Source organism: Juglans microcarpa x Juglans regia, chromosome 6D (assembly GCF_004785595.1).
Source record: "Juglans microcarpa x Juglans regia isolate MS1-56 chromosome 6D, Jm3101_v1.0, whole genome shotgun sequence".
Lineage (NCBI taxonomy): Eukaryota > Viridiplantae > Streptophyta > Magnoliopsida > Fagales > Juglandaceae > Juglans > Juglans microcarpa x Juglans regia.
The window spans coordinates 22,998,050-23,019,702 of record NC_054604.1 but is presented as its reverse complement, the minus strand read 5'-3'; the positions used below and the strand labels follow the sequence as shown (position 1 = coordinate 23,019,702).

Genomic DNA, 21,653 nt, shown 5'->3' with positions numbered 1-21,653 from the left:
TTTGTTTTGTGATCTTGTTGTACTCCCAAGCTCTTTTTTTCTTTAAAAAAAAAACAAAAGGTTTTCCTCAATTGTAAGTGATGACTTGTTAATAAAAGTTGAGGTATAGTCCTCTTAAAAATATATTAAAGTCATCATTAGTGACAAAACCACAAGTCATGTCATTGTATACAATTCGGTTTTATTAATAAAATTTTCAATACATTTTCTTTGATGAATTTGAAGCCCAAATGCAAGCATAAAATAATTAATACAAGCCCGAGGCTAGAAGTTACGACTTGAATGTGACTAAAGCCCCTGATATACATGTGTAGAGTAGTTTTTCCATGTATTATTACAAGTTCAACCATTAAAGCTGCAGCCTAGTTCATTTTTTTTTTCATTAAAACTTCTTGACCACAGATATTATATCAATATGTGCTTCAACCACCAAGAGGTCATTTGCAAGAAGGCTCCTCGATGAATCCTTGAGCATACGTAGCGACAGGAACTTTGGGTAATCATATCCCCTTGTTGAGGTAGAAAACCAATTACAATCTGCAAATTAAAGAGCATTCAATGAATAACCAAAACGTACATCATTTTTCCTCAATGGAAGTACTACTTTCAACCCTTAGAATATATATCATCTAGAGTTTTGCTAATCACAATCTATCTATTGTACCAAGAGTACCTTTTGATATTTATATAACAAGATACCAAAATGGGAGCTCACCTGTTACTTCCACATGTTCTCCATCCACCCTTCGGTCCCTTACACGTAGAGTATATTCAGCATACAATTTTCCTTTTGGGGGAGGAGTTTCCCAATCAGACAATGATAAAAATAACTTGATATAGCTTTCACCATCGTCAGTTGAAACTGCTCTCGGATATAGCGTCAACTCCCTGTGTTCACCAATGGAAATAGAGGTAAAAAAAAAATAGGGAACAGTTAATACATGCAAAAATATATCAGCTAGAATGACACATACCATTTACGTTCCCCAACTCTGAACTCTTTTGACAAAGATTCCACATATACTGCTGAAAACCTTCCAATGTCCCAACGGCAGTAACCTGTGATTGGAGAACTCAAAATGGACATACGCTCTCCCTTACCAGTACATTTAATGACAAAAACCTCAGCACCAAATACGCAGGAATCATCGAGAAGGTATCCATTTGAGGCATCACCAAACATAGTAAGGGGGAGAAATTGAGCAAATCCCCATTCAGTTTTCATTGCATGAAAACGCCTTATTTTCCCATTATCATCTATATAGAGGAAAAAAGTTTAATTATATTAACACAAATTAATTGAAAGAACAAGAAAAAAACACTAAATTGTGTGTGTGTCTGTGTCTTCCATTTACATGGCAAGTCACCTAAAATCTGTCACATTAATATCATGATTGGAAATGATAAAATGAAAAATAATATTTCTCGTATCAGACAAACAGCTACCTTGGATGGTCAAGTAGTCGCCCCCAATCTGATCCAACACAAACATTTTGAACATTGCATTAACCTCCCAACCAAGAGGTAAAGAATCTGTATCTTCAATCACCAAGTAGAGTGAAATATTTCCGGCGCCGTCCCATTCTTTTCTTCCACTTGGGTAGAAAGATAATTTCCTTATTGAAGATTTAGATCAGAACCGAAAGGCCATTAAAATCTGACGGGTAAGCAATATCAATGGTGCTATTTGTTTGCAAGAACAAATTAAGGGATTCATATATGCATACCATTTATAGCCACCACTTTCGAAAACCTCTGAGTCATACTTGGGCTCTTTGTCCCCTGGAAATATCTTTATGATTTTTGAGAATGATTCAATCTTGAATGTGTAGTGAGCTGGTGGCAGATCTCTCGTAACTAATCTTTTCATGACTTCTGTTGATGGTAGAAATATTTGGATAATTTCATCATAGTGCATTTAACATGTTTTACAATAAGCCAGTGTATAGAGCACACCATCCATCCACAGCATGACTTAAATAATAAAATTTGATATTTAAGATTCATATTTTAAAATTTATCTTCAGAATCAAATTACGTCATAAAAGTAGTATGTGCATGGTGCAAATGCCTTAGAATATCAGTTTAGCCCAACAAGTTTCAAAAAGCTAAAGAAAATATTTTTCTCAATCAAATACTTGATGAATGCATATCATCTTTTGAATCCCTCTAGGCAGTAACCTCTTTACTGATCTCCGATCCGAGTTTTTCTTTCACACCCACAATTTCGAAAGAACTGGTGAACTTTGATTACAGAAGGAAAGTAATTATTGGAAATAATAATCTCGTTTGATAATCATGAACCGCTTATTAATATATTTTAAGTCTTTTAGCATGTTGATAATTATGTTCTTTCAGCTTCCTTCAGTTATAAAAAATTATACTCGACATATATGCAAGCACAACTCTGCACGTACCTACGGCAAAAGATACTCAAAAATTACAAAATAGAACTTAAAAATAAACCCCGGCCATCGTAAATCTGCTTGGGTGATCTTCTTTTGTGAGAGAGATCAGAGAGAGAGAGAGAGAGAGGGGGCATATATACCAGGGGTGAGGTATCTGACCATGGCCATGTTGATGAGGAGCTTTTAACGTTAATCTGAAAATCTGCTTTTGGGTGTTCCTTTGCGATCGAAAGATGTGAACTCTATCGCGTTCTTGTTTCTCTACTCTCCCTCTCTCTCTCTCTCTCTCTCTCTCTCTCTCTCTCTCTCTATATATATATGCTATGTACAATATTCCATCGTAAATCTCCTATAGGTTTACTCACGTACATTACCATTAAGAAATTTAAGATTCTAACGTCAATTACAAAACTGGGATAAAAGCAAATTGACGAGAGACAAGGCCAAGTAATGCAATATTCTTTTTTGCTTGATCAGCAACCTTTTCAGTTAGTTTTACTTTTTAAATAAAAAAATAAATCTTTTGGCCTTGGTGATCTTTTCCCTGACTTTTCCTATATTCTTGCTTTGCATTTGATAAATCGTCATTCTAGGAGACAACAAGTACTTCTTAATTGGCGGCATTTAACCAGCTAGATAGCTAGAATGGTTAATTACCTGGACTACGGCATTCAAGCTGTACGACCTCATCATTAATTACTCTTGTTTTGTTTTTGTGAACATTATTTTCTGGGCAAGTATAATTTTGTGATACACCATGAAAGGAATATATAAGTCAAGGAATCACTTGAATCTAGCGATCTAGTAAGAAGATATTGGTACTTTATGGATTAAGCTAGTTACGTCACCCTATGATACTAAAAGGAACCGAAACTCTTTGGATTTAATTGAGCTATTTAGATCATAATTAGACAAAATTATAATTGATACTATTGATTTAGTTGGAATTTTTAGAGATTTATAGAGCAATAAAGATTTTTGTGATGATGTGGTGCCTAATGCTCCAATTCACTAGAAGAGAATGAATTTTTAGAGACCAAAAAATTTCATTTCTATTTCATCCCAAAAGGTTTGTGTCAAAAGATTTTTGGAGATGAAATTTGTTTTTCATCTCCAAAAATACTTTTTGGGATGAAATCTGGCTGAAACGATGGATGGAATGATGTTGAAAGAGAATTTTTTTGGGGACAAAATGTTTTCATCCCAAAAACTCGTTCGAATGGCACAAGTATTGTTCAGAAGGTTGAGTATTTGTTTGGACATTATTGAAATTTGATTTGAACGACATGAATTCATTTGATCATGTTAGGATGGAGTGAGTGTTCAAACAGTTTATTTATGTTCGAACAGATATATTTATGTTCGAACAAACAAAATCTGATCTAACATTATTGTTAACGTTCGAATTGAAAAAATTTGTTTGAACGGCTTCGATATTTTTGTTTGAAATACATTCGAAAGATGACAAATCTATTCGAACAAATTATTACTTGTTAGAATGTTTAAACATGCAGTCTGTTCAAATAAACAATTAATATATTCAAACAGGGTTGACAGTCCTTAGTACATTCAAACAGTTTTTGATTAGTTGTTAATAATATGGGACATCATTAATTGCCACTATTCTAACATTTTCTAGGATTGAATCTCCAGCTTCTTCAGCATGTTTTGTTCTAATTTCGCCTCAATATCCGCTACCTGATCTAATTGAGTCTACAACTATCGTTGCTCGGACCTCAAATGTTCGATCTCAAGTATTGCTTCTTCTAATTTTTGAGAGTTGTTATTTGATCTGACTTGAGAAGGGATGATGTTCTGGAAGGCTTCACGCGATATCCTAAGCCCCTCAAATATCCAGAACGTGGTCCAAAAACCTTAGAAAAGATTTGAACATCGTTCACAGATGATTCATCAGATGGAGTCGTAGCATTTTTCTAAAGTGATACCATCTTGTCCTATAAAAAAAATCATTAGAGATAGTATAAATAACAAAAATATTATTAGACAATACAAATAAAAAAAAAACAAAAACAAACTTACATAATTTTGCTTCTGCTTAGCAATTAGTCCAAACACAATCACGATTTGTATGTGATTTAGCATACAAATAGGTCAGATTATAGTCATTAACTAGACTATCTTCTTCCTACAAAAGGAAAATCTATATAATAACTTCAATCACAAATTTTGATATGTCAATATTTAACAAAGACTAGTATAACGTTTTCAAGTTTTAGAACCTACATGATGGTGTATCATTAAATTTACTCTAGCTGATTTGTTGACAATACTCAGTTGCTATATAAACGGCATTATTACTATATTTATTTAATGCATCTAACATATACCATAAAGAAATATAGCAACGAAATTACTTAATATGTGGGATATTCAAACATATCACAAAGCTTATCCCATTCATTGGTGGCATGTCTTGAAATGGATTTGGACGCCTCTGTTGCACTATTGAACTTCTGATAGTGTGCATGACATCTACTTTTGTACCTCTGGAATGCATTGGACATCAGCTCATCAGTTGTAAGTCGATCTTCTAGCCTACCAAAATTTAAACTCATTCTTGAGAAAATTACAAACGATTAGTCCACATACAAACTAATTATAAATTAAGTAACAAGTTAATCTTAATTTTTTCTAGGTAACTTATTACCACGCAACGATTTATGATTTGATCTTTCACATTCTTGGGAAATTTTAGCCCAAGAGGATGTAGTCATCAGTGCATGTGCGGTTAAAGGTACTAACATAGGAATCAAGCTAAGCTGCAAAATCTCCAGAGCCACCGGTGTGATCATCAGAAAATATCAACTTTAATTTTTTCCTTTTTCCTTACTTTCTCTATGCATACACCTCTAGTAGCATCTCGACCTCGACGATGGCTTACAACAACTATACAATAATTCAAGCACATAATGTCAAAAAAATTATTTTATTTTTAAAATACTATTACTTAAATCATAACATAAAATCAAGTTTCTATCTAATATACATTGTTCTAGGTCTGGTGATGTTGGCCAACAATTCGTGGCAGGCAAACCAATTGAAGAGTCGATAATGGAAGGAGATGGCACGCAAGTTGTTTTGCATTTGGGAGGCATATATGTTTTACACTGTAATAAATTATTATTCACAAAAATGTTATTAGTTTTATAACAACGATATTTACATAGAAACAACTATCATTCATTATCAGTTTTGCTGGACCAGTCGCCCTTATCCTCACTCGACACTTTAGTTGACTCATGTTCTTCTGACAAGCCACTCTCAATTACTTCTGGTTCAACATCTTCTCTACGCAATAGAACGATGTCATATTGGCTGAGATCAACAAATAAATTGATATCTGATTTGTTTTCTTGATATGCTTCTTCATTTGTTGGACCATCAAATTATTTATGTTGTCCATCTGCCTTTGAAATGTAATCATATACATTTCTTGGTGAAAACTAGGGGTGTGCAAAATTCTGAAAATTCTGATTCCGTCCGACTTCGGCTCCGACTCCAACTCCGACTTTGTCGGAGTCATCGGAATTCGGAGTCGGAATTCGGAGTAGCTCCGAATATGTATTCGGAGTCGGAGTTGGAGTCGGAGCTCCAAGAAGCTCCGATTCCGACTCCGAAATTTTTTTTACTGTACACTTGCGCTCGAGCGAGGTGTCGAGCGCAAGTCGAGCACACGTTGTATTGAACATTGGCTCGAGCGACATGTCGAGCGGAAGTCGAGCGAACCTCTCTGGAAGAGTTCTGCTCGAGCGACATGTCGAGCAAAAGTTGAGCAAACCTCTTCCAGAGAGGTTCGCTCGAGCGACATGTCGAGCGGAAGTCGAGCGAACCTCTCTGAAAGAGTTCCGCTCGAGCGCCACGTCGAGCGCACGTCGAGCTCTGATCTTATGTCGGAGCTCCGATCTGAGGTCGGAGCTCCGATAGGATGTCGGAGCTCCGACCTCCGATCAGAGTCGGACTCCAACTCCAATTTGGAGTCGGAGTCGGAGCTCCAATTTGGCTCCGACTCTTGTCGGAGTCGGAGGTCGAAAACGAGCAATCCAACTCCGTCGGAGTCGGAGCCCAGCCCTAGTGAAAACTTCTATACTACTTGTCATGGGTTTTCGTACTCCGAATCATCTAAATAAAAAACTTGCGAGAATGAAAGGATCATCCTCATACTATGTGCGAAATGTAGTGACACTCATAAAATATTCATCATTACGCACTCCTAACCTAAGATTTAAGATATCTCACCAATTATATTTAAACAATCAGACAATATGTGTAACGCCCCGTTCCCGGATGTCCGGAGAGTTAGCTCTTATTCCTCAATAACATCTCTAATAATCAGTAATAAATAAACAAAAACTCCACAAAATACTCAACTTATTTGTTCGATCCAAAAATCCGTATCTTTCCACATAAATACTAAACAAAAACCTCAATATAACAAATAACATCTCCACAAAGACCCCAATTAATCATAACTTGACGTACCAAAAATAACTGCTAGAGATAAAACTACTAAATATGATCCTCCAAAATACTTGTACCCTTAGCACTCATTCATCTATGATCATCAGACTGTTCCAATACTTCATATTCTTGTTCTCCAGCTAGACCATAAAAGTATCTGAAAAATATTATGGAGATAAGGGGCGAGTTATCAACAACTTAGTAAACAAAGAACATATGCTAGTATATAAACATAATCATTTTCACAGAGTTCAGAATGCAGAAACAAAACATTTCAGTTTTCAATATGCATATCTCAAAAATACATATTATCAAAAAATCAAAGCGATATTTCAAACATTTCATATTCAGAAACCAACTTTTCATATTCAAAGACTCCTTAGGCACAACAATACTGAACATCTTCATCTTATCATGCCATATTAGAACAGAGGGCCATGTTTAACCCTCGTGGTAGGGTTGTGCATTCTGCGGAAAGCCAAACAGAACATAAATCACCATGAATATCAAAGCGATTGCACTCAGAACAGAAATCCACTATTATATCCTGTGGTAGGGCCATAGGTCACTATTATATCCTGTGACAGGGCCAAAGGTCACTATTCTATCTCGTGATAGGGCCACATATCAGAGCAAAACAGAAACAGAATCACATATCAAAATCAGAATATGCCACATTATATTAAAACAGAGTATTGAAATTCAAATCATTATCACATACTGAAAACAAAAGTCGGAGCATCTTTCTAAATCAATGCACAATTTTTTGTATCCTCAATATCGTTCTTTTTCAGATTTCAGAGACAGCATAACAAAATTTAGCTCATGTCTACACAATGCATGTCAGAAAATATTTTCTCTTTTCCGTACAGATTTCATGAGTAATGCAAATAATCGACGAGGTTGGTTTTTTCCAAGTTCTCATTTCATCACAAAATATGAAAAGTTTTCATAAAGTCAACCTCAGTATCAATAATTCGTATAAAGCCTAGCATAGGAACCCCGTTTACCTAGGCTTCTTAGCTTATTCAGAAATTCTCCACAATAGTACTGAACAATTGTCAATCGTCACCTATAAAAATTCATGCAACTTAAATAAATCTTCAGTGAACAGATAAATCTCATATTACACATGCAATACCTATTTTAATTCCTCAAAAACTTAAGATTTCTCTTAATTCTAAGATACCATTACTTCCTAAACTCCTCAATATCCACATAACTATAAAACTCATAATATTTCTAAAGTTGCATAATAATATTAGTAATAGATACAATCATGTCGTAAAATACATATCTGGTTTAAAGGCTCATTAAAACAAAACTGATTAAAGTAGGAGGGCAAATATTTCATTTAATAAAAATAGACTAATTAGTATCTCTTTAAAGAGTTCAAAATAGAAATCCTGCACTATTATGTACTTGTAAAAATATTAATACTTATAACATCTTTCAAATATTTATTCAATTTGTATTTAAAACAAAACTAATACAAAGTGAATTTAACATATAAAAACTACAACATGATCAACTTATAAATATTTTGTTTAAAGCACCAGTACAATGGCTTAGTTTATAAGCCCATACATTTATGCCCAAAATAGACTATAACCACGTAAAACAAAACTCAAGCTTTCAGATTCAATGAGCATAATATTAACTCATGCGTTCCAAAGAAGGCAAATAGGTAAAACACCTAATATTATTAGAGTTGTGGAGCCCCGACCCCCATGTAAGGAGACACGAGAATCGAGACGCCAGGATGGTGACAACACGGTCACACATCCCAACGATAGTGTCAAGTATGTGCATATGCAACAGTGTACCATAAACAACGCAGCGAATAATATACATAAGTCTACTAAGTACCAGAATTTTAAATACAAATATATAAAACAAATCATCTTTAAAAAAAAGTTATACAGTCATCCCAAATAAAAATATATACAAGTCTCAAACCAAAATACGAGTGATCCCAATCACTCCTTGGGCGGAGCCGACTCCTCAAGCTCACCCTCATCCTCCTCTGCATCAAAATCTGCGTTACCAGAGAACGGTACCACAGATAACCCAAACAACCACGAGATAAAAACATATTAGAGCAACTAACATGCATGCATATGATGAAATATGCATTAGATCCAAAAATACCATTTTTTTCCGAAAATAGATGTGACGCCCCGACTCCCACGTACAAAAACAAGGGAATCGTGACGTCAGGATGATGATAATACGGGTCACGCATCCCAACGAAATGTGCTCAAGTGTGTGCAACATGCAAAAGTGCATAATAAAAATCGCAGCGGATAATATAAATAAGTCATCTAAGTACCAAAAATTTAAATACAAATATTCAAAACAAATTACCTTTAAAGAGTTATACAGTCATCCCAACTATATTACAAAGGCAAAACATAAATTGATAAAAAAACGAAACGCAATAAACATGAGCAATCCCAGATCACTCCACCAACGGAGCCAAGCTAAGGCACGTCATCCTCATCTGCATCAAAATCTGCGATACCATAAAATGGTACCACAAGTAAGTATAAACCAAACAACTCTCGGGATAAAAACATATTAATGTAACCAACATGCATTCATACGACAAAATCCACTTAGCCATAAAATACCGTTTTTCCCCAAAAATGATTATTTCCAACACATGCCAAAATTCCATTTTGGCCCAAAAACATAATCTGTCATTTTCCTAGAAAATGATTCATACAAAACAAACCATTTATCTGACACTGTAGACGGGAATCGCAGGCGGGACTCTACCACCGTCCCTACATACCACCATCCCTACCGCGTGCACAGTAGGCGGGAATCACAGGCGGGACACAACCACCATCCCTACCGCGTGCACCGTAGGCAGGAATCACAGGCGGGACTCTACCACCATCCCTGCTTACCACCATCCCTACCGCGTGCTTCGTAGGCGGGAATCACAAGCGGGACTCTACCACCATCCCTGCTTACTATCATCCCTACAGTCTCTTTCCCTTTTTCTCAAACCAGTCAATCTAGTCGTTTCAAACACACTCAAATCATTTTACATGAAAATCCAATTTTCAAATAAACACATGAACATGTATACAATCATGTGCAAACCCAGTTTTCATTTACAAACATGAACATGCGTGCAAATATGCCATATACATGAAACAACACCGCAACAACCAACAATGCAGACCAATCACACAATAACTCCGTCCATAATCCATCCGACCCCCGAACTCCTCGGACTCAGTCCGGCATGTCCAACCAGATCACAATAATATGTGTTAGTGTAAAAATACATTTAAATCACGAAAGTTCTTTGGAAAAATACATACAGTGCTATATAATAATTTCTGAAGGATCACGAAGCTGCAAGAAGTGGCGGCTCAGCAACGTAACAATGTAAAATACACTGTGACCGTGGGTCTCAAAAACCCACTTTTGAACGAAGACAAACTAAGACTCAAAATTGATAGGGTAGGGCCGAGAGAGGTCGGTGAAGCCAATGTTGGTGGTGGTTTACCGTGAGTGGCAGCGCAAAGGGTGGTTGAAGACCAAAAATACCCAAATCAGAAATGGGGTTGGGTCTGCTTCACTGGTGACGGATCGGAGCTGGGGTTGGGTCCATTGGGTTGCTAGGAGGTCAAGGATGAAGTGGTGAAAAAATGGTGGCCGGTGATGGCGCGACGGAGGCACACGAACGAAGTAAAGGCCGCGGCTTTGGAGGTTCGTGGAGGCTAACGGCGGCGCGATAGGAGCTGAGAATGGAGGGAGGTGGTCACCGGCCGGTGGGGAGAGAATGGGCTGGGCGGTGAGGGCCAAGGCGGCGCGGTGGCGGTGGGATGGGAGAGGGACAAAAACGCACGGGGAGAGAGAGGGAGGCTGTCGTGCGGGAAGGGGAAAAGCAGAGGAAGAAAAAGAAAAGGGGAAGAAAGAAAAGAAAGGGAAAAGAAAAAGAGAGAAAGAAAAGTAAGGGGAAAGAAATGAGGTCCAATCCTCACCTCTTGGGTCACAAAAATGATCCAACGAAGATAATTTTAAAACAGCAAACAATTAAAATAATTTAAACGTAATGATACAATGAAAATAAAATAATTAAATCCCACAATCAATTAATTTAAAAAGAAGAACAATTTAAATCTACAACAATAAATAAATATTAAGAAAACATAACAATTTAATTTTCACAATTGAAAGATCATAAAATAACCCATTTAAAATATCTGATAATTATAAAATAAGAGAATAAATTTTTGAATTATTAAAAATAATCATTCAGTGAAATTACACTAAAATACGGGGTGTTACATCCTCCCCTTAAAATAAAATTTCGTCCTCAAAATTTGTGGAGTCAAACATCACGCTAAAGCAGGATACAAGACAAAACCAGAACACGCTTAAGAAAAATCACACGACCTCCAACACCCAACGGGTATGGGTACGGCTTGCATAACTTTTCCCAAAACCCAAGAATAAACTACACAAGACATCCATTACAAAAGATCAGGTTAGACCCTTACCTGCCATAACTCCAGCGTCCTGAGTATCTGAAACTTCATTGCCAGCACTACCAGGGGTCAACGCGTACATCCGAGCCTGACCTAATTGCCTCTGACCAGTTCTACCACCTCGATGACCACCCTGATTCACTTGGGTCCGATTAGGACACTCACGAGAAAAGTGTCCCGTCTGACGGCACTCAAAGCACTGGTTCCAACCCTGACGGCACTCGCCCTCGTGGGCTCTATTACATCTGCCACAAACTGGAGCTCGACCCCCAATACGTACACCGGAGGCTGCCTGCGATCGAGACCCGATCCTCTGCACGAACTTCTGCGGCGACCCGGAGCTGCTCCCTTCACCATCAACGTTTAGCTGCTTCTTACCCGGAGGGGAGCCTACCACAACACCTCGCTCTCGCTCAGCAATATAGGCCACCTCAACCAACCTCTAGAAGTTATGGATTTGCAGGCATGCAACTTGTCTGCGGATTTGAGAGCGCAACCCTTCCTGAAAACGTTCGGCCCGCAACTCTTCGGTGGCTATTAGATGAGACGCAAATCGCCCAAGCTCTATAAATTTTCTGGCATATTGCTCGACAGTCATATCCCCTTGGACCAAGTTATTGAATTCCCGAGCCTTTTGCCTTCTCACAAAAGCAGGGAAGAAGTGATCGTCAAACTCTTTCTTGAAGCGCTGCCAAGACACAGCCGCCAAAGATCCCAACTCCATCTCTAGGAGTTCCCGCTTGGTCTTCCACCAATTAGCTGCTTCACCTTGCAACAGGTAACTCCCATACAACACCTTCTGGGCCTCTGTACAACCACAGACTTCGAATGTCCTCTCGAGGTCTTCAATCCACCTCCCAGCTCGAAGTGGATCTTCTTCGCCCTTAAAGGCAGGAGTCCAATGTGCCAAGAAAGGCTCATAGGTGCACCCGACTTGCACCACCCTATTCTGCTCTCCTTGTTGTGGACGAAAATTCTGCTGAAGGAACTCCATCATCCTATTCAATGACCTCGTCATGGCATAATTTCCATCACTCCTCGGTAATTCATCCTCGGGCTCATTGGTTGGCCTTCTTGGTCGTACCATCTTCCTGCCATAGCGTATCCCTTAACCCCACTATCAGCTTAAAACAAACTAAAATATAATTATAGTAAAATAAATTAAAATACAACAATATCACATAAAATAAAACCAACAAATAAAATAAAATAACAAAAAATAAAATAAATAAACAAACAAATAACGTACAATAAAATAAATAAAACAATTAAAATAATATACTCCCAACAAAACAATTTCAAATCACAATTTTAAAATTTTCTAGTACTGCACCTATGGGACATGTGGTTTTATCCAGAGTCGAACTGCTCTGATACCACCTGTGACGCCTCGACTCCTACGTACAAAAACAAGGGAATCATGACGTCAGGATGATGACAACACGGGTCACGCATCCCAACGAAATGTGCTCAAGTGTGTGCAACATGCAAAAGTGCACAATAAAAATCGCAGCGGATAATATAAATAAGTCATCTAAGTATCAGAAATTTAAATACAAATATTCAAAACAAATTACCCTTAAAGAGTTATACAATCATCCCAAATATATTACAAATGCAACACATAAATTGATAAAAGACGAAACCCGATAAACAGGAGCAATCCCAGATCACTCCACCAACAGAGCCAAGCTAAGGCTCGTCATCCTCATCTGCATCAAAATCTGTGATACCATAAATGGTACCACAGGTAAGTATAAACCAAACAACTCTCGGGATAAAAACATATTAATGCAACCAACATGCATTCATACGACAAAATCCACTTAGCCATAAAATACCGTTTTTGCCCAAAAATGATTATTTCCAACACACGCCAAAATCTCATTTTAGCCCAAAAACATAGTCTGTCATTTTTCCAGAAAATGATTCACACAAAACAAACCATTTATCGGACACTGTAGGCGGGAATCGCAGGCGGGACTCTACCACCGTCCCTGCTTACCACCATCCTACCGCGTGCACCATAGGCGGGAATCACAGGGGGGACACAACCACCATCCCTACTGCGTGCACCGTAGGCGGGAATCACAGGCGGGACTCTACCACCATCCCTGCTTACCACCATCCCTACCGAGTGCACCGTAGTCGGGAATCACAGGCAGGACTCAACTACCATCCCTGTTTACCACCATCCCTACAGTCTCTTTTCCTTTTTCTCAAACCAGTCAATCTAGTCGTTTCAAACACACTCAAATTATTTCACATGAAAATCTAATTTTCAAATAAACACATGAACATGTATGCAATCATGTGAAAACCTAGTTTTTATTTACAAATATGAACATGAGTGCAAATATGCCATATACATGAAACAACACCACAACAACCAACAATGCAAACCAATCACACAATAACTCCGTCCATAATCCGTCCGACCCCCAAACTCCTTGGACTCAGTCCGGCATGTCTAACCAGATCACAACCAAATCATGAAAGTTCTTTGGAAAAATACTTACAGTGCTATATAATAATTTCCGAAGGATTACGAAGCTGCAAGAAGTGGCGGCTCAGCAACGTAACAGTGTAAAATACACTGTGTATTTTCCCAAAAAATGACCTAAATCAATAAAATCTCATTTTTCCCAAAATGAATCATATAAAAACCTTTTAATCAACACACGCTATTTTCCCAGAAAACAGCCCATTATTCTATTAACCAATGCACCATGATCTCCCCTAGGGATCATCCGCACGTCCTGGCTTCGTAGCGAAGCTCAGATCCGCAACCACCGCGTTCATGGCCAAGCACCCACTACGCAACGAGCGATGCACAGTTCCGCGCCTAGCGCGTACGTGGCCAAGCATCCTCTAGCCCCCGCCAGCAGAGCGGCCACGGAGTCGACACAAGATCATCTCGACCGATCCCGTTGTCGCCCAGCGACAACCCAGGGAATGTCACTCAGTATATTCCGCTCCCGAGTGACCAAAAGAGCTCCACCGAGATAATACCCCATCTAGGCTTGGGTCGTGATATACACGCACCCAAAATCCTTTAACACATGAAAACCCAATTTTCATGAAACACATGATGAACATGAATGCATGTGCACGAAAACCCGATTTCCTTTACAAACATGATCATGCGTGCAATATGCCATGTACATGAACAACACCATACCAACAACCAACATTTCACAATACCAACCAAACACACAACTACATCCACAATTCATCCGACCCCCGAACTCTTCGGACTCAGTCCGGCATGTCCAACCAGATCACAATAATATGGGTTAGTGCAAAAATATATTTAAATCACGATAGTTCTTTGGAAAAATACTTACAGTGCTATATAATAATTTTCGAATGATCATGGTAGTGCAAAAGGTGGTGGCTCAGCAACGAAACAGTGTACAATACACTATGGCCGTGGGTCTCAAATACCCACTTTTGAATGGGGACAAACTAAGACCCGAAATTGATAGGGTAGGGCCTAGAGAGGTCGGTGAAGCTAGTGGTAGTGGTGGGTTGCCGTGGGTGGCTGCACAAATGGTGGTTTTAGGCCAAAAATGTCGAAATCGGAGATGGAGATAAATAGGCTTCACCGGTGACGGATCGGAGCTAGGGTTGGGTTCATTGGGTTGCTAGGAGGTCGAGGAGGAAGCGGTGAAGAGATGGTGGCCGGTGGTGGCGCGACGGCGGCGCACAAGCACAAGAGGTGTCGCGGCTTGGTGTTGGGTGTGAGGGCTATCGGCAGCGATGGAGGAGCTGGAAACGGAGGGAGGTGATCGCCGGCCAGTGGGGAAGCTGATGGGAGGGGCGGTGTTGCGCACGGCGGCGCGACGTCGGTGGGTTGGGTGAGGAAGAAGCAACGCATGGGGGAGAGAGGGAGCGGGTCGCAGCACGCGGGAGAGCAGGGGAGAGAAAAGAAAGAGAAAAGAAAAGAAAAGGGAAAAAGAAAAATGGAAGGAAAGAAATGAGGTCCAATCCCCACATCTTGGGTCACAAAATGATCCAACGAAAATGATTTCAAAACAGCATTTCAATTAAAATAATTTAAACGTAATGATAAAATGAAAATAAAATATTTAAATCCAACAATCAATTAATTTAAAAGAAGAAAAATTTAAATGCATCACAATAATAAATATTAAGAAAACATCTCAAATTAATTTTCACAGAATTAAAAATCATAAAAATAAACCAACTAAAAATCCAACAATTTTAAAACAAGAGAATAAATTTTTGAATTAATAAAAATAATCCTTCAATAAAAATACACTAAAATACGGGGTGTTACATTCTCCCCTTTAAAAAAAATTTCGTCCTCGAAATTTGTAAGGCCATACATCACGCTAAAACAGGATATAGGATACAACCAGAACACGCTTGAGACAACATACATCACCAATGCCCAAAAGCGTAAGTAATGCTCTCTCAAGTCTACTCCCATAGGCAATTCTATCATACTCGCATTAGTCCCCCAGTGGCACATTACGCCCAATATTCCTATGGTGGCTATGTTATCCAAAATCTCCATTCCCCAAGAACCTTAATACAACATCCAATAAATTCCAATGATTAATAGCTCCATATAATAATCCATGCTAACCTCAATCAACTCTTATGCTACAACTTCTAAACCTCCATTGAATTCTACCTTTGGTAACCTAATGGCCACTTCCAAGGTTAACCATCAATAACAAATTTTGCACAACCAAATGATTAATATCCAACTACAAGCATCATCTAAAAAATTCAAGTCACCACTAATTCCTCAAGATCAGCACAAAATCCGAACTCCTAACTATAACCACAAATTTCACGCTTCTACTGCGCACTCTGATAATTCGCCACATGCATAAAATTTATGTCCTCATAAAAAGACACCATCGAGTACAAGGTGACTCCATACCTACTAACCAGAAAACTCTTACCACCTTTTGGTAGAAAATACTCTCTTTCCCAAAACCAGGAGTTATAACTCATATTCCTCAATTAACTCCCGCTGCCTTGATCAAAATCAATATTCCGCAAAATACATCCTTGATCATTGGCAAGAAACCAATATCAATCAACTTCAACATCTCAAATTGCAAACAAGTAACATTACCCCAAAATATGTTCATCTCATCAAAGATAAGGAGCATACCTTAAAAGGTTCGATTCCAACTCGGTCAACCAATAAGAGCGCCTATAAACTTCTACCTGACAACCTAAACCCAAAAGCTCGCCACCTACATTCTGAATAACATCTAATCTAGCGATGACAAAACTCACTACAAACCATCATTGATTTCACCAAAACATTATCAAAACCTTCTTGGTAACTCGCCCACCTACTTCTACTCCTATAAGCTAGTATTAGTATGACTAGTTCTTTCAATAGCACATTACTACTAAACCTCAAGGCAAGTCATACTGCTCAAATCATCAATCCACCAAAAGCCAATGCAAAGCACCCAAGGATCCTAATGCTTGATTAACTAACATACTTGATCATATTATTCATCTCTAATGCCTAAGCTTCAACTTCCAAGATCTTATCATACACTAAACATGATGCCCCATCAATCTCTTTTCAAGTTAAATAACAATGTCCTTAATTCAACCAACTGGGTGCTCAATCTCCAAAAGAAAGTGTAACCTCAAAATTAAAAAAAATTCCTAGGTAACCTCAAGTCACAATTAATTCCTGAAGATAATCACAATAACTATTGCCAACCATCATTCCATTGGGTAACCTGCTTTGACTATACACTCCAATCGACTCACCAAAAAAACTCCAAGTCAAAATCTCTTGAATCTAATACTATTGTATTTACTCATCTTCAACACCTAACAAAACCACTTCTTCCAAACCAAAAAAAATGAGACTAGGACCTGTACTCTCCGAATTGCATACACACTCACTACTACTACGCATCGATCTCATGCACCCTTAGCCAAAATCAATAATCCTCCAAATGTGCAAGTGATCCATCATTACCATTTCCATCATTTGGACCTATATCCTCGAAATCAACAAGAATCATTTTCTAAATTCGCACCATCTATTATTCTTAAAATTGATATGGATTAAATCCTCAACCTATCACTAACCTCGAGCTAAAAACAATAATTTTCTGAACTAGATCGACATCTTCAATCCTCAGATAATACACAAACTAGATCATTACCTTCCATCTCCAAAAGAAGTTCTCTCCTAAAAATTCTCATATCAGTAACTCAACTCTGATCAATCCCAATTTAATGGTTACCAACTAATCAATTGATAGAATAGACCAAGCTAGCATACCAAGTCTACAAAACTAAGAGCTCAAATCCTATTATAATTCAACCCTTCAACTCTGCAATTATAAAACCATAAACCAGATAAGAATCATTCCCCAAAATCCTCAAGATCGATGACCTTAAGTCTAAAACATTCACCTTATAAAGCTTGAAAATCCTCAAGTCCCAAATGTTAACAAGCTGCTTATCAAAGTCGGCAAAATCGAAAACTTCTAATCTAAGTAATCCTTCAAATGCTTGTTGAACCTATCACCTTAAATCCAATAAACTTATTCCCTAAAAACTATAGGACCTCAAACCTTAGATGAACTTCTCATAAATCTAACATTGAACTTTGTTGAACTTACAACCTCCTATGCTATAGCCTCATGACATATCTCCACAAAATATAAAACCTCAATTATCCTAAGCAATTTAAAACTATTCCCCTCCTTAGCAGCAACTTGAGTTCCTACTCCAAAGAGTTCACCCAGACCAAGTTGTTCCCTTCAAGCCTCGATATAATAAAAACAACCCAAGCCGATAAAAGTTCAAGCCGACTACACTAAATATTCAAGCCTAACAATGGCATTCACAGTCGTACCCTCTTCCTGCCATAGCACAACCTTTAACCCCACTTCAATTCAAGCAAATTAAAATACAACTGTAGCAAAATAAATTAAAATACGACAATACAACATAAAATAAAATAGAATAAAACCAACAATAAAATATCATAAGACAAAATGAATAAAACAAATGAAGTAGTGCACAATCAAATAATTAAAAAAATAAATAAAATAACCTACCACAAAATAAAACAAATAAAGTAAATAACATACACTAAAATAAATAAACAAACAAGGCAGTATACAATAAAATAAATAAAGCCAACAAAAACAACATACTTTAAATTAAATAATTTAACTTACAACTTTAAAAATAAAAATTTATGGTACTTCACCTAAGGGACATGTGGATTTACCCAGAGCCGAACTGCTCTGATACCACCTGTGGCGCCCTCGACTCCTATGTAAGGAGACACGGGAATTGAGACGCCAGGATGGTGACAACACGGTCACACATCCCAACGATAGTGTCAAGTATGTACATATGCAACAGTGTACCATAAACAACGCAGCGGATAATATACATAAGTCTACTAAGTACCAGAATTTTAAATATAAATATTCAAAACAAATCATCTTTAAGAAAAAGTTATACAGTCATCCAAAATAAAAATATATACAAGTCTCAAACCAGAATACAAGTGATCCCAATCACTCCTAGGGCGGAGCCGAATCCTCAGGCTCACCCTCATCCTCCTCTGCATCAAAATCTGCGTTATCAAAGAACGGTACGGCAGGTAAGTATAAACTAAACAACCACGAGATAAAAACATATTAATGCAACTAACATGCATGCATATGATGAAATATGCATTAGATCCAAAAATATAATTTTCCTCGAAAATAGATATTTTCAACACATGCCAAAATCTCATTTTGGCCCAAAAATAATACTCCGTCATTTTCCTAGAAAATAACCCAAATCAATAAAACCTCATTTTCCCCGAAAATGAATCACATAAAAACCTTTTAATCAACACGCTATTTTTCCAGAAAATAGCCCATTATTCCGTTAACCAATGCACCATGATCTTCCCTAGGGATCATCCGCACGTCCTGGCATCGTAGCGATGCTCAGTTCCACGCCCAGCGCGTTCGTGGCCAAGCACTCACCACGCAACAAGCGATGCCCAGCTCCGCACCCAGCGCGTACGTGGCCAAGCATCCTCTAGCCCCTGCCAGCAGAGGGGGCACGGAGTCGGCACGAGACCATCTCGTCCGATCCCGTTGTCCCCCAGCGACAACCCAGGGGACGTCACTCAGTATATTCTGCTCCTGAGTGACCAGAGGAGCTCAACCGAGATAATACCTCATCTCGGCTTGGGGTTGTGATACACACGCACCCAAAATCCTTTAAAGCATAAAAACCCAGTTTTCATGAAACACATGAACATGAATGCATGTACACGAAAACCCAGTTTCCTTTACAAACATGATCATGCGTGCAATATGCCATGTACATGAACAACACCATACCAACAACCAACATTTCACAATACCAACCAAACACACAACTCCATCCACAATCCATCCGATCCCCGAACTCCTCAGACTCAGTCCGGCATGTCCAACTAGATCACAATAATATGGGTTAGTACAAAAATATATTTAAATCACGATAGTTCTTTGGAAAAATACTTACAGTGCTATATAATAATTTCCGAATGATCACGGTAGTGCAAAAGGTGGTGGCTCAGCAACGAAACAGTGTAAAATACACTATGGCCGTGGGTCTCAAATACCCACTTTTGAATGGGACAAACTAAGACCCGAAATTGATAGGGTAGGGCCTAGAGAGGTCGGTGAAGCTAGTGGTGGTGGTGGTTTGCCGTGAGTGGCGGCGCAAATGGTGGTTTTAGGCCAAAAATGTCGAAATCGGAGATGGAGATAAATAGGCTTCACCGGTGACGGATCGGAGCTGGGTTTGGGTCCATTGGGTTGCTAGGAGGTCGAGGAGGAAGCAGTGAAGAGATGGTGGCCGGTGGTGGTGCGAGTACAAGAGGTGTCACGGCTTGGTGTTGGGTGTGAGGGCTATCAGCAGCGATGGAGGAGCTGGAAACAGAGGGAGGTGGTCGCCGGCCAGTGGGGAAGCTGATGGGAGGGGCGGTGTCGCGCACGGCTGCGAAACGGCGGTGGGTTGGGTGAGGAAGAAGCAACGCACGGGGGAGAGAGGGAGCTGGTCGCAGCACGCGGGAGAGCAAGGGAGAGAAAAGAAAGAGAAAAGAAAAGAAAAAAAAAAAGGGAAAAAGAAAAATGGAGGGAAAGAAATGATGTCCAATCCCCACATCTTGGGTCACAAAAATGATCCAACGAAAATGATTTCAAAACAGCATCTCAATTAAAATAATTTAAACGTAATGATAAAATGAAAATAAAATATTTAAATCTAACAATCAATTAATTTGAAAGAAGAACAATTTAAATGCATCACAATAATAAATAATAAGAAAACATCTCAAATTAATTTTCACAAAATTAAAAATCATAAAAATAAACCAACTAAAAATCCAACAATTTTAAAACAAGAGAATAAATTTTTGAATTAATAAAAATAATCCTTCAATAAAAATACACTAAAATACGGGGTGTTACAAGAGTAATAGAGATACACAAACATATGTATATTTCCTTCTTAAGAAAACTTCCACAAGACAAGAAAATCAGGAGATGAGCAACGGCAAAGACTTACCCAAGGGAAACCGAGAGGCAACAAGCAGTAGCAGAACACGCACTCACGGCAAGCACCAAAATCACCAAGATATGAGTGAAGCTCACGGCTTTTATGGCAAAACAGGGCACGGCAAAAAAAAAAAAAAAAGACACAACAGCACAGCGAAGGACCAAACAAAAAGGGAAAGCAATGAGAATAAATCACAAGCATGAGCCACGAAATTAGTAAGGAAGAGTTAAGAGAAAGCACCACAATGGAGGCTCTCGGACAGACCTGCAAATGGAGAGAAAAACAGATGAAAAATATATACTAAAGAGGAAGAGATTTGCACGGTTTTACAACAAAAAGGGAAACCAAAAATTAAAGCGATTGAAATGGAAACATTATCAGCCGAAGATGGAGGAATGAGTGGTGGCGTTTGCTGACTCGTAGAGGGGAAGATCTGAAATTGAGATGGAGAGGAAGAAGAAACACTGTAGACGACAACTGAATGAAAAACAGAGGAGAAAAAGAATGACTTAGAATGAAGGAGAAGAGGAGAAGCAACAGTCGCATGGGTTGAAGAAGGGGAAAATGAAATCTGAAATGGAAGGGAGGAGAAGCAACGGCGCTGGAGAAGGAAATAGATGAAGAAGCCCTAAGGGTTGGACCAAACAACACCGTTTGGTGGGGAGGGGGG

At 38.5% G+C, this 21,653-nt stretch overlaps 1 protein-coding gene across 2 annotated transcripts in view; it reads right to left on the bottom strand.

Moving 5' to 3' along the window:
• Positions 1 to 231: 231 nt before the first annotated feature.
• LOC121234448 (MATH domain and coiled-coil domain-containing protein At2g05420-like) overlaps positions 232 to 21,653 on the bottom strand; it is a 40,242-nt gene continuing 18,820 nt past the window's right edge. Inside the window, exons 1-6 of one of the 2 annotated variants that reach the window (XM_041130387.1) lie at positions 2,549 to 2,681; positions 1,728 to 1,875; positions 1,447 to 1,616; positions 975 to 1,257; positions 716 to 888; positions 232 to 537 (exon numbers count right to left, since the gene is read on the bottom strand). In XM_041130387.1, coding sequence (XP_040986321.1) covers positions 383 to 537; positions 716 to 888; positions 975 to 1,257; positions 1,447 to 1,616; positions 1,728 to 1,875; positions 2,549 to 2,576 — 957 coding nt within the window. In that variant the 5' untranslated portion in view covers positions 2,577 to 2,681 and the 3' untranslated portion in view covers positions 232 to 382. Of the gene's footprint in view, positions 538 to 715; positions 889 to 974; positions 1,258 to 1,446; positions 1,617 to 1,727; positions 1,876 to 2,548; positions 2,682 to 21,653 lie in introns of those variants that run through there. The other variant, XM_041130388.1, reaches the window with a different exon arrangement.